General features: G+C 40.4%; 1 protein-coding gene across 1 annotated transcript; it reads right to left on the reverse strand.

The window, feature by feature from the left end:
- Nucleotides 1-2,252: 2,252 nt before the first annotated feature.
- On the reverse strand, nucleotides 2,253-12,520 carry LOC306935735 (NADH dehydrogenase [ubiquinone] 1 alpha subcomplex subunit 10, mitochondrial-like). The gene is made up of 10 exons (XM_079518920.1): nucleotides 12,343-12,520; nucleotides 10,765-10,933; nucleotides 10,092-10,307; nucleotides 9,870-9,956; nucleotides 8,603-8,724; nucleotides 6,881-6,960; nucleotides 6,031-6,085; nucleotides 5,304-5,389; nucleotides 4,709-4,817; nucleotides 2,253-2,411 (listed from the first exon to the last, which is right to left on the reverse strand). Exons 1-10 carry the CDS (start codon nucleotides 12,424-12,426, stop codon nucleotides 2,343-2,345), a joined length of 1,077 nt encoding a protein of 358 aa, XP_079375046.1. The 5' UTR covers nucleotides 12,427-12,520; the 3' UTR covers nucleotides 2,253-2,342.
- Nucleotides 12,521-12,802: the final 282 nt, after the last annotated feature.

A 12,802-nucleotide genomic window follows, 5' to 3' on the forward strand; every position in this document is an offset into this window, starting at 1 on the left:
CTAGCTCAGGGTAGCAGACAGGGTTAAGGAAATACAAATGGTATTGGTATCTAAGATAGTCAAAAAGACAATGTCCTATACCTGTCGAACTGCTTCTCCAAAGTGAGTGTGACAAAAAAAGACAAACGATAGGCAAATGTAGGTGGTTAGTTTCAAATTGTATTTGTGGCTTCAATGGTTCCACATTGTATTCAGCCAGATTTTACAATTGCTTTGCACCAGTAAATACATAATCATAAGAATATTTTTTCTGAAACTCTTCTCTACTTTGACGTGGCTCTATATCTGCCAGCCCAGGCAGCATCATGTGGTTTGCCACAGTGGGAACTCTGCCCGTTTCCTTAGCTTCTAAGTCTTTTAATGGACTTATCAGGCAAAACTGCTAACTTCACTAAAGGGCACTGGCAGATCTTCCTTTCTTACAGAACGTCTCTGTCAGGTGGAAACGGTAACCTCATATGTCCAAAAAACTATTCGCTTTTCAGCATTCAAAAAAATAGCGCGCAACATTTGTAGATCTGCTATTCTGTTGACACTTTTGTGTACACTCTAGCATGATCAAGTAGGGCGTTCATTTATGTAGGCTATACAAAAATCACAAAAAGTTAAAATATGGATATAGAGGTTTCTGCTGGACAGCAAGGAGAATCTAAGCACAACATGAAAAATATTCCCACTGGAAGATTTTTTTTTGTTGTACTGTGACAGCTGCATAGTACCACGTTGTTACATAAACCCCTCAAATTAAAGCTACACAAAATAAGCACTGTGGCTTCACTGGCTTCCTGCTGCTGTTGTCAACTCGTGGCTCAGGAATAAATGGTGTCACATTTAATCCCCCATTCCAGAAGTTATTTGGGAATGTAGGACTTTAGAATTTAGACATTTATCAAAATCTGTTAATCCAGAGCGATTTACAGTAAGCAAGGTAATACATCAAAAATTAATGCACATCTAGGTAAACCTAGAACTAACAGTCTAACCATTGCACAAGACTGCATGATCATCAGAGCAAATGCTATGGGCTAAGATGGAGGAGGAAGAGTCTGAAGAGTCTTTAGGTGCATTAAATGCACCTAAAGACTGTGGGGGGACACTGTCATTTCAATAAACAGGGCTAGGCGCCTTTGGTGCATTTTGTTTTGACATAAGTCCTGCCTTGTGCAAACAAGTTCCAAGTGTCAGTAAGTGAAAAAGTATCTTCAAGCCAATAAATGGAAGGATAAGTAACTTCAACATTGAGGTGACAGTCTTTTAGTAGGGGGTCACATTAGCAGTCATGAAGTACTATACAGCTCTAAATGGCTTGTCGGATGTAGTTACAAAGATACAGCAGCCAATTTCCAACACTGAGGAGTCAGCTAACAGCGAATTGGGGAGTATAGTGAGACTCTTGTTAAGAGAAAGATAATCCTGTACTCACTGCATTGATTGTCCAAATCTCTCACACACACACACACACACACACACACACACACACACACACACAGAAAATAGTTGACAGCAGAATCCCTCACAACTAATCGTTTTATAAAAAAAACACTGAAATGATTTAACCACTTCCAATCTGATGTCCTTCTGAAAGGCGAACATTTACAAAAATGGTGGCCTATACCAGTGGTTCTCAAACTGTGGGTCGGGTCCCTACATGATTTTGGGAGTGTCCTCAGATGACGGTAAAGTGACAATTCAAGGACTTCAAAGGTTATCAACAACCTATACTGTAGAAATTGGTCAAACATTGTCCAAATTGCCAATAATGAGCACAAGGCAAACATTGTGAAAATATCAGATCTACAAACTCAAAACACATCACAATATTTATCTGTGGAACAGTTAAATAAAATGTAATGCAATTCCAAGTGCTTGTCAGGATGGAGGGTCCCCAGTTCCAGTTCAATTATTATTTTGGGGAGGGGGTCCACCAGTTCAAAAGTCATTATTTCTGGGGTCCCCCAGTTCCAATAATGTGCAAAACAAAATACAAATATCTATAAGCTCATAATGCAGTGAGCTTGTACATCTTCAATTTTCAGTAATTACTTTAATTTCGATTTTTTAATTTTAGTAGGAAACCAGAAAAGGGGGTCTCAAACCAGTGTTTGGGAAACTGATCTACTGTACCTATTCCCATCAGATACCTAGCGAAAAAAATGTTGACTCACTGAAAAGCATTTTCTTCATGTTAGTTTATTTTACATATACATTGTGTTTTATTTATTTAAGATGTACAGTTTCTCCTTGATGCAGAGTATGAACAGAAAGGTCAACAACTGATTTTTCTGCCCACAGGGCAGACTGGACAGGTGAGAACATAAGTGCAGATTCAGTCAGCAACACCTTCATTTCAGCCAGATTAATTTGTCCCCCACGTCGGCATTGTAGCCCGGCGCGTACTTCTTTCCAGGAAGCTAGAGGAAAAGAGAAAAGTGAACCCATTAGGATTAGAAATGCCTTCTAAATCAGTGGTTCGCAATCTTTTTCGTGCCAAGGAAGGACCGCCAAATTGATATAGAATTGACCCCCATCTGAAAATGTTTTGTGACAGGGAGCCCCAGAAGAGAAAATCTTTTTTTTTTAAATTACCAGATCTACAAGCTCAAAGTCATGACTAGACCAAGTATAGACAGCAGACGGGAAAGAAAAATATTTTTGTGCAAAAATAGCAGATCTACACGCTCAGAACCCATTGTGAGCTTGTCTTGCTATTTTCTATGCAAATACATCTGAGGAAAATATTGTACTTTTTACTCTACTACAATCATTTGAAAACTTTAGTTTCTAGTTACTTTGTAGATTTTGATTTGATTATTACTACAAAACAAGCATTGACCACTTCAGCCATATACATTTAGGCTGTTTGAAAATAGCATATCTGCTATTTTGAAAGCATTTTTATACATTTGGAAACCCATAGTAGTCAAATACTACAAAATGAGTATACTTTAATACAAATACTTTCATAATTTTACTCAAGTAAATTTTGAATACCGGACTTTTATTTGTAACAGAGTTCTACATTGTGGTATTGGTACTTTTATTACCACTGAAAACAGGCTTGTGGTTCAACAGTCAACACTAGTAGTTGTGTTTTCCAAAACGTCAAAGACGGATGGCAGGACAGAGCCGGGGTGACAGGGAGCAGCCAGACTGTCCATCACTCTGTCACTGATGTGGCTTCACATTAGCAGTAACTCATAACATGCTGTTTGCCAAGGGCTGGGCGAGTGATGGACCGTACGGCCCGGCCCGCCATGACACAAGCACTTTGCTCCACTATTAGTCTTCACTGTCATTGCACAACCCCAACGATGGATGAGTCTTGAGTGGCTCCTTCTTCAAAGCTTAAGGGAACAGGGGGGACCGCGCTTCTTAAATTAGATAACTGTTAAATGCCTGCCCAAGTGTCTCTGGATTATCCATTAGAGCCATTTCCACAGGATTTATCACCTGGCTGACTTCAGTTCAGATATATAGTGGGGAAGGGTACTATTGGGTCAGGAAGTTAAACTTTAATAACCTTTTACCAGGGTGTCGACTCTTCTAGAGTGTAATTATCTCTTAATTTGCGTTGTCTAATGGCCTCTGAGTTAATCAGCAGGCCAGCTATTAAAGCTGGAGGCAGACATTGGGTTCAGTGTCCCACTATTTGCATTATTTAAGAAATTATTTTACACTGTGCATTCATTTGCATTTCAGCTCAGCAAGAAGTGACGTGTTTCGAGCTTGTAGATCTGCTATTTTTGAATTTGAACATATTTTGAATTTTGGACATAATGAGGCTTCCATCCAATAGACGACATTCACACATTTTTCCAAAACATTTGATTAATTTCAAGTCTGGAAAACTGTTTTTCTAATCACACCCCCTTCCCCCACGCGTTCGTTCTCCCTTCTTTTCTGCCACAATCTGCAGCCGCACTAAATGTCATGTCGAAGCCTCCTGTAGCACATTCATGCGGTGTGATTTTTTTGCAACTGGGGTATAAGACAAAAACTAGACTTCAGTCAATAAACCCAAAAGGTCAGAGTCTCTGTGTTGTCCTGCAAGACTGATGATACCGAGCCCCCCCGCCGAATATTTCACATGTGGCATTTGCAAGTCATTTAATATTTCAGCAGAGGGGAAAAGATCTGCTCCGTCATATTGAAAAACGGCTGCCGATGCTATATGATAGCGCATAGCAATTAGCAAATATACATATTCTTTATGAGGATAGAATAGAGAATGAAATTTGACACCCCCCCCCCCCCCCAACCAAACACAAACTGGTGATGTATAAGTTAAACCCCCCAATAATAATAAAGTTAACTTATGCCTTGTTCTACAGTGTGTAGAGAAAAGGCAAACCAAGGCCAGAGAGGAGCTGTTAAAGACATGACAGGGAGTCGGATTTGAACGGACCACCATTTGATGAAATTTGACCTCTCAGATCCAAGACTTAGAATATTTTGTTGTTGTTGGATAAGATTTTGTCCACAATTCTACAGTGTGCTGCATTGATGTGGTACCACAACAGGCAAAGGTTGATCATTTAAAAAAATCCTTTTTAGTAGTATAATAATTTAACTCTTGATGGGTCAATTTGGTTTCATTTTACGCTCTCAAAAGTTAAAGATCTATAAGGGTCCATTTGGTTACAAATTCTCCATCAATTAGTTGGGGACCACCTGGAACCCTCTCGAGAACCACTGCCGAACCACGTACCGATCTGTAGGCGTAGTAGGTCTCGTCGTATTCGTGAGCCCCAACGGTAATTTCCGGCAGGTACTGTGGTATGCAAACAAGGTCGGCCACCTTCTGCTTGTCTTCCACCCTAGAGGAGCGAAAGACAATCAAATGCCTTGATTAGAAACATTGAGAAACCCTGAGTGGTGTGTGTGTGTGTTGGAGAGGTTAAAACATAGATAGAAACGCTGCAAGATTAGTGTTTCAACACTCGAGTGGTTTAATTAATTTGTCAATGCTTTGCATTTTATTCCCTGATGACTCAAAAATAACAGGCAACTGGATGTCTGTGAACATTCACCTCCAAGGAAACCTCATATGTGCAAAACTGTTACTTTCAGGATTCAAATTCAAAAGCAGCAGATCTACAAGCTCAAATGTTTTGAGCTTGTAGATCTGCTACTTTTCATACTTATGCGACACTGTAGTGTCATCAAGTAGGGTGTTAATATACAAAAAAGGAAAGAAAGAAAAAAATAAACTGTTAGAATATGGAGATAAGATGTTTTTGCCCGACAGCGACGAGGTGATGAATGTGTGGACAAGAGGGTGGTTAAATTGGTTGAACACTCACAGCATCCTCATGTAGTGGTAGGTGACGTCGTCCTGCTCAAGCCAAGGTCCTTTGTCGGACTTCATATACTCAATGTCTTCTGCCACCTGCCCAGACATGACGACACAGAAGTAGGGGCCGTCAGTCACCATCATGCAATCTTAGTATCTTACTCGACGATTGAATTGTCATACAAATAACTAGGCCTGTCACAATTACTACATAAACCGCAATTATTCAAGGAATTTACAATTATTTTGCATAATCATTTCCACATTGAAAAATGTGTAAAACAAAGGCAGCTTGCTGTGGTTCGCTATACTAACAGAAATGTGCTTGCACAGGGGGTGAAGGGCTGCAATTGTAGGTTATGTCTTGTTGTTTTTCTGTTTTTTTCGCTCCACTCTTTTCGAAGTTAGACTGGGCCAGCTCTAAACTGACTGAGCCACGGCCCGGGTGGACCAATTCGACCCTACGCAGGTGGTTGCCATAGCAACCGGACCAATGTTAAAAGCTGCTGTGGGGCTTAACCATTATATACACGGAGTATACGTTGGGGTCCGTATATACTGTATACGGACCTAGCAAACGACGTCCCCTAGCGGCGAGGTCCGGATATATACGGACCTGGCGCAAAAATAATTAATTGGCAACTTAAATTTGTAATTGTGACAGCCCTACGAATAATTGTGATTTTCTTTTAGGCATCATATGTTGGAACACACAAACTTGTCACTTGCGCTCTTACCTTGTCAATGTCTTGTACTTGGGTTGCATCATAAGCCAGCACTTCAGCATGTTCACTGCAAGAAGGAGAAAAAAATAATTTCATGCTTATCTGCACTCGCATCACAAAGTTATATCACAGATATTGTAAAATGTAGGATGCTGTAAAATCACTTGTTGGTCCCATAAATAGAGGATGTATAACATCACTGTCAGGCATAATCCTTATCTCCATATTTCATCTTTTTCCTATAAATGAATGCCCCATTTATATTATGTCGTACTGTGTCGCACAAATGTAGTGAATTAAGCAATATTACTCGAGAGGGTGTGCGTTACTGTCATTAATGCCACGCCTGCGTTGCTGCAAGAACGAGTCAAAGGAGAGTTCTGTAAGCAGCGCAGAAGTGCCATTAATGACAGTAGTTACCCTTAAAACTAAATCATATTTTTTTAATGACAGATGAAGCCACTACGACCACAAATGTCCCAATAAACTAGCTAGCCTAGACACCGAGTCTGCTGCGCTCTGGGAGAACAACACGGCTGAATTATTTGTTCTAATTAGGTTTTCCATGATGCTGGTTTGAAGCATAGAAGGCTAGAAGGCTGTTTCAACCAATCAGATTGCTTCCTCGAAACAACCTGTTGTATAATAGACAATCTACAAGCTCACAATCAAAGCATCGCAATGTGAAGAATAATGTCATCCCTCCACTAGATCTATATATCGTGTGTCGGGCGGAAACCGTGTCTAAAACTGTTACTTTTCAGGACGCTGTAGAACGATCAAGTACAAAAAACACAAAGTTAAAATATGGAGAAAAGAGGTTTCTGCCAGACAGCAGTGATATCCTTCCTTCCCTCCTCACCTGATTTTGGGCAGGAAGGACTTCTTGTAGGCATCCTCAATGCTCTTCAGATATGATAGAGGCACATTCTGAAGATAAGACTGAACAAACATAAAAAAGGAATTAAGTGGTGCAACACAATTAAAGCTGCTTTTTTAAGAGCTGAGGATGTATTCTGTCACTTCTCTGTGCTTAAATGTAGCATCACCTTGAAGAGATTGGGGTGTCCCTGGCATGAAAATGTTTGAGAACCACTTAACTGACAATACACTAACAGTATCACCTCAGATGTAAAACTATTATACTAAACCTAAGTGGTACTTTCTACTTTAAGTGCATTTTTATACCAATACTTTTGAACTTTACTCAAGTACTTTACACTTTTACTTTACTTCTACATTGCACTGATACTTTTACTGTACTTTTTCCACCACTGGTGAAGAGGAGCTTGTCATAAGAACAGTGTTAAATCCAAGATGCATATTATACAATGATGTGGGTTAGAACAATGCAAATCACAGGGCTAACACATGTATACATTTGCTACATAAGTTACATATAATAGTGTTGTGTAACTCCACTGACACAGTTTCCAGTAAGGAAGGTTTGGGTGATTATCTTGAAAGAGGAAATCATTTCCTGGGGCATAATAATTACATACAGTATGAGTATACTATGTATATCGGTGCTAATGACTGCCAGGCTCTGTGAATCATATTTCTGCCTGCCTGCCAAGTGTAAGCCGGTGAGAGACCCTAAATGGGCAGCACGTGGAGTAAGTAAAGGACAAGAAATAAATGAAAATGAGCCTAGTTGGCTATGTAAAGAATCCTCAGCCAAGGATTTGTTCCTTTGTTTTCCCCTTCCTTCCCACACAAACCAAAGCAGGGTTAACCCATTAAGAAGGGGGTGCCAGGGACCCCCAAATTGATATATTTGGCTGCAGACCCCAATCTGAAAATGTTTTGTGCTAGAAAACAACAGGCAGGAGTTAATACAAAAGTGTTTTACATTTTCATAGTTTCCCGTAATGAATGTGTCGCTGACACGAAAACAAACATATCTCGGGGTGAAAGCCCTGCCCACACCAAAATATCTTGCTGATGTCTTTTTGTAAACTGTGGACCTGTAAAGCCCTCTGAGACTGTAAGAGGCATTTAGGGCTATACAGCTGAATTAATACGACTTGACATAAAGACATACTATGTCATTTTGACTTCTGACGCAAAAGGCAATCATCTCTTCAGGGCAGTCTATCAATTCCCACCAAGTTTCATGAACATCTATCTATCTGCCTCTGCTATTCTCGAATTGCATTGTTCACAGACAGGGATGGTTTAGACAGTACCATATATTACAATACCCTACCATGCTTGCATGCGACCATGGAAAATAAGTAACACACAGGATAACGCAAAAATAAACTAATTCTAATCTGTGTTTCGTGAAATGTGCAGTATAGCAACAAAATGTATTTCAGAAAACTTGTTGACGGTCAGGATTTAGAACGCCTTTTTAGAATCATCCTCAGGTCTAAATGGGTTAATCACCGGAAATATACGATCTACAAGCTCACAACACGTGTTGTGACCAATAGATCGGCTATTTTCAGTGTGCAACATGCTTCCATAGAAGACATGCTGACTTCTATGGAATCCATATGGCTGAAATCAGTCGTGGCAACTGAGAACTTTAACCCATGATATGTATCTGTTCTGTATTGTTCAGTATCTGTCTCTTTACCGTTCCACTCTGTTGCAACTTCTTCTGCACCTCTTCAGCCGGTGTGTCCACATAGATGATCGCATGTGGGGGCAGGAACTCACAGATGCTGATGCCTTTGATCTCGTTGTAGTGATCCACACCTGCAGGCCAAGGAGCGTTAAAGGGATCGTGACATTTAAAAAAAGGTTATTTGTATTTCTTATTTTATTTTTTTGGTAGGTTTTCTGAGCTCAATTGCACCCAAAAAACCTGAACTTTTAATATTCAGTAGATTTTCAGTGGTCTGGGGTTTTCTGGCTCAAACAAGTGCTCTGATTTGCCTGTGGACTGTGAGGTAAGAGTCCACAAATCCCATATATGAATACGAATTTGCCAGCAGCTGTCACTGTTGAGGGATTTTGCCTGTTTTCATTGCAGCTCAAAAGGCTTCAGAACACAGTAATCCACTGACTGTTGGAAGTTTGTAACTTTGTGTGGGTATAATCGAGGTCATAAAACCTAAAAGAAAAACGAAAAATAAATAAATGAATGTCATGAAGCCTTTAAGACAAACCACACTAACAACATGAATACCCCAGTCTCACTATTCTGGGTGAATACTGGACAACTCACCCCGGTGCTTGCCCATTTTTCCTCCCGGAATTTTCCCCAGTGAGGGGGATAACTTTGTAATATGCTATTGGCTGTTTGTATTCTTTTTGGAAAAATATAAAAACATACTCCTATGGAAAGGCTATATATATATATTTATTTTTTTTACTTATATTGGCCCTACAAACAATTTAGTATAATGTAGTATATGTAAGGTTTTGCCCACTCAAATGGTACCTTGTCAGATATTCCCCGACATAGCCTACAACAACGTCTTCTACTTAGGCTGTCTGCTGTCGTGAAAGTTTATAGTTAGAGAAATTCAAAGTCCAGCTGTCTGCTGTAGTGTCCAGCCTCTCCCACCCCTCACTGGGGAAAATGGATAAGGGGCAAGTTGTTCTGTTACCTTCTGGGTAAGTCACTCATACAGGCACAAGCAGCAGAATGTTAGTGTGGGATGTTTTGCAAGACTGTGCTAACAACAATACAATATGACCAGATTAAATAAAAATAAGATAGAAGATAGTTTAAAAAAATATTTAATACAAGTTATAAAGGAAGTGTGGGCAGGACACACATTCTAAAATGATGTAAAGGAAGCCTTGGCAGCAATGAGAGATGTGCAAAAAATGTAAAGTGTGATGCGTTTTCAAACACTTTCAAAGTAATTTAAATTAAAAAGTGCAATACTCACACTGCTTCCTGATGTAACCCTCTTTGTACATGGCCTCCAAAAAGACAACGTCACTGTAGGGAGACCGCTCCAAGACCACTCCTTGGCCTACAACCCAGATAATAAGGAGGGATGTTATTGTAATGCATTTGTTAACACGTGGCCCTGTTTGAAAATGTCTGCAATTAAGTTTTTTTTTTAATATTTTAAAATGTATGAAAATGTTTCAACATGGAAACTCACCTGTTGTGAGTAAATGTTCAATGGCATCAGAGTACTGCAGCAGTCTCATGGTGTACATCCACAGCTGCAGCCTGTAGGAGTTCCCGTCCGCAGCCTTGGGGTCTGTGTAGAACTTCTCCAAGCTGCACATCCCGTTGAACCTGACGGACAGTGGCTCTTTCTCCCCAGTCATCTTGTCTTGGTAGAACGCATCAGCCTCGGGCATGTAGAGCATCCCTGTTGACAGATTAACCCAAAGTTCGTTTGATTTGATTATTTTCCTTAAAAAATGTATAAACAAAAGCAGGCAAAGGAAACAAGGAAGTATAGTAGAATGTGAGAAATAATGTTGTGGGGGCGGTTTTTCTGGTCTCCACAAAAAACGTATTTTTTAAAGATACGTTTACTATTAGAAAAAGATTCAGGTTGATATATTAGGATTAGACATTTAAAGGTTAGGTTTAGTGGTTGCATTTAGAGTAAGAGTTAAACATTATTTATACTTGGGTTAGGGTTCGGGTTGTGTGCCAGTCGTGTCATGCACAGAAGAATAGCCGATCTACAAGCTTACAACGCTGCGTTATGAGCTTGGAGATCTGCTATTTTTCGGCTTTAGGCTTGCCCCAAATTTTTTAAATGGCCCTAATATTAATATATAATTGCTGTCCTAGTGTGTGTGTGTGCGTGTTATTACCAAGTCTGTCTGCCAGCTTCTTAGCCAGGTCTCCTTTCCCTGAGGCCAGGTTTCCATCAACAGAGATGATCTTGCTGAACTCGTTGAGTCTAGGTGTTGTCCTCTCTCCCAGAACGTAGGCCCACCAGCCATACCGCAGACTCCTCACAGAGCTGGTGTGAATACCAGCCTGAAACACAATGATGATGTGAGGTTAAAGGTAGGGTATGTGGTATTTTGAATGAAACGTTTGTTTAAAAGGTTAAAGCACTATTGTGACGTCATCATTGCTGTACTCATTGCTATAGTGTTTGTTCAGTAACAGGAGTCTCCATGTCTCCGCAACTCTGTAATATATTATAGATTTCCTGTTTTAGTTGCTCCGTTTGTTTTTGCTATTACAATGTAGTTGATGCTTTCTTGTTGTAGTTTTGCTCTTTCTGTGAAGCACTGAACTACACTTGTGCTATATAAATAAAGATTGATTGATTGAGAGATTAAATTACACAATATTGACCTGATTTTATTTAATGTTTTCTTTTGTTTTTATTATTATTTAACATTCAGGTGATGAACCCACATTAAATCTATCTGCTTCTCTGGCTAATATTCAATTTACATTAGAATCTAGAGTTGTTTGTGGCTACACTTACCCTATCTTTAATTTTCTTTTTTAAACAGGTGGGGTGGTCAAATTCAGCCAATCAGTGCCCATTTATCAGCTTCTACAGTGTTCCAGTAATCCAGTTGAATTTTGTATACTCGCAGTAGTGGGCACAGTTGACAGTAGCCCCTCTCGGCAACCTACGTTAAAGTTTTCTGACATTTCCAAAGGAGCTCAACCCGGGGGTCCGGAGACGGGCTAAGTTGACAGGTGCATTGGGGTAACTTGCAATTGCAAGTATGGGCCAGAGGTAATTAATCACACCCGTGTGCCCCTAATATGCAACTCAAAGGCAGCGGTGGCCGAACGGATAGCGGCGCGGTCTAGATACCGGAAGGTTCCCAGTTCGAATCAGCCGTCCGACACGTTAAAATTACCACCGCTGAAATGCCCTTGAACAAGGCATCAACCACTACGATGAAATGTGTTCTATGAGCAGGGCCTGGCTGGAAACAAGTTCTTGAGCTTAGCCCAGATACCCTGGGTAAATATAGATTTCATTTCATTTCATTTCATTTCAAGGAAGTTTTGATTGCAGGCAGTCAAGATCCGCAGTCATTCAATGATTCCGGGTCCAGTTGGTTGATGCCCTCAGTGTTAACCTCACCAGGCTTTCCACCACCTCTCCGTGTTTACTGTTTAGCTCGTGGGAAAGTGCAGATAGTACATATAGCACAAGTTTTCTGCCAGAACTTTCAAAAGGATGTGATAAGTCGTGATAAGTATTGGGTGAGTACACAGTATACACGCAGCGCTGCCTTTGGAACACAACTAACAACTATGTAAACAACTATAACAATAGTAATATATCACAGCCAGTCTGGGGTAACATTGTTATTGTTATGGCTAGTGTAGTATAAGCATGTTAGCATGTTGCTATGACAGCTGGCTATCGTCCTTGAGGATTCTGTTGTCAGTCACTATGGTGGCTGTACCTTGTGTATGGTTGTTAATGTTGTCCCCGCGCTGAGCGCCTCTGCTCCGGACGGCACGAGCAGCCGGACCAGCCTGAGAGCCATAATATTGTTGTTCACTGTCTGTCCTTTAAATTAAAACGACAACCTGACCCGAAAACTGATCTGTCAACCTCCTCCTCCGCTTTGAGGCGCGATCATTATACGTCACGGCAAATCGGTGTTGCCAGATTATGTAAGGGAAATAAATAAGCAACCAGGTCAATGAAAACAAAGCCCACCATGGAAGCAACATGAGCTTAGTTAGATGATGATCTGCGCTATTTTCAACCCTGGTGTAGCAGAGTGGCTACACCAGGGTGAATGTGACCTACAACTACCAATGTTTGCAAGCAACTTTACAGGAAAAACAAGCACAAAGTCGCTTATAATAAGCAGACATGGCAACACTACGGTGCTTTTGCTTCCGTTCTGGCTCACG

This window comes from Electrona antarctica (assembly GCF_951216825.1).
Source record: "Electrona antarctica genome assembly, chromosome: 13".
NCBI classification, from domain to species: Eukaryota; Metazoa; Chordata; class Actinopteri; order Myctophiformes; family Myctophidae; genus Electrona; species Electrona antarctica.

What these genes read in the sequence shown, in the direction of transcription:
- LOC306935735 (XM_079518920.1), bottom strand. Translation starts at nt 12,426, where the DNA reads ATGGCTCTCAGGCTGGTCCGGCTGCTCGTGCCGTCCGGAGCAGAGGCG. An exon ending in GAAGCTGGCAGACAGACTTG is followed by an intron (nt 10,308 to 10,764) that starts GTAATAACACGC and finishes ATCTGTCAACAG; the next exon opens with GGATGCTCTACATGCCCGAG. An exon ending in AGTTGCAACAGAGTGGAACG is followed by an intron (nt 6,961 to 8,602) that starts GTAAAGAGACAG and finishes ATGTTTGTTCAG; the next exon opens with TCTTATCTTCAGAATGTGCC.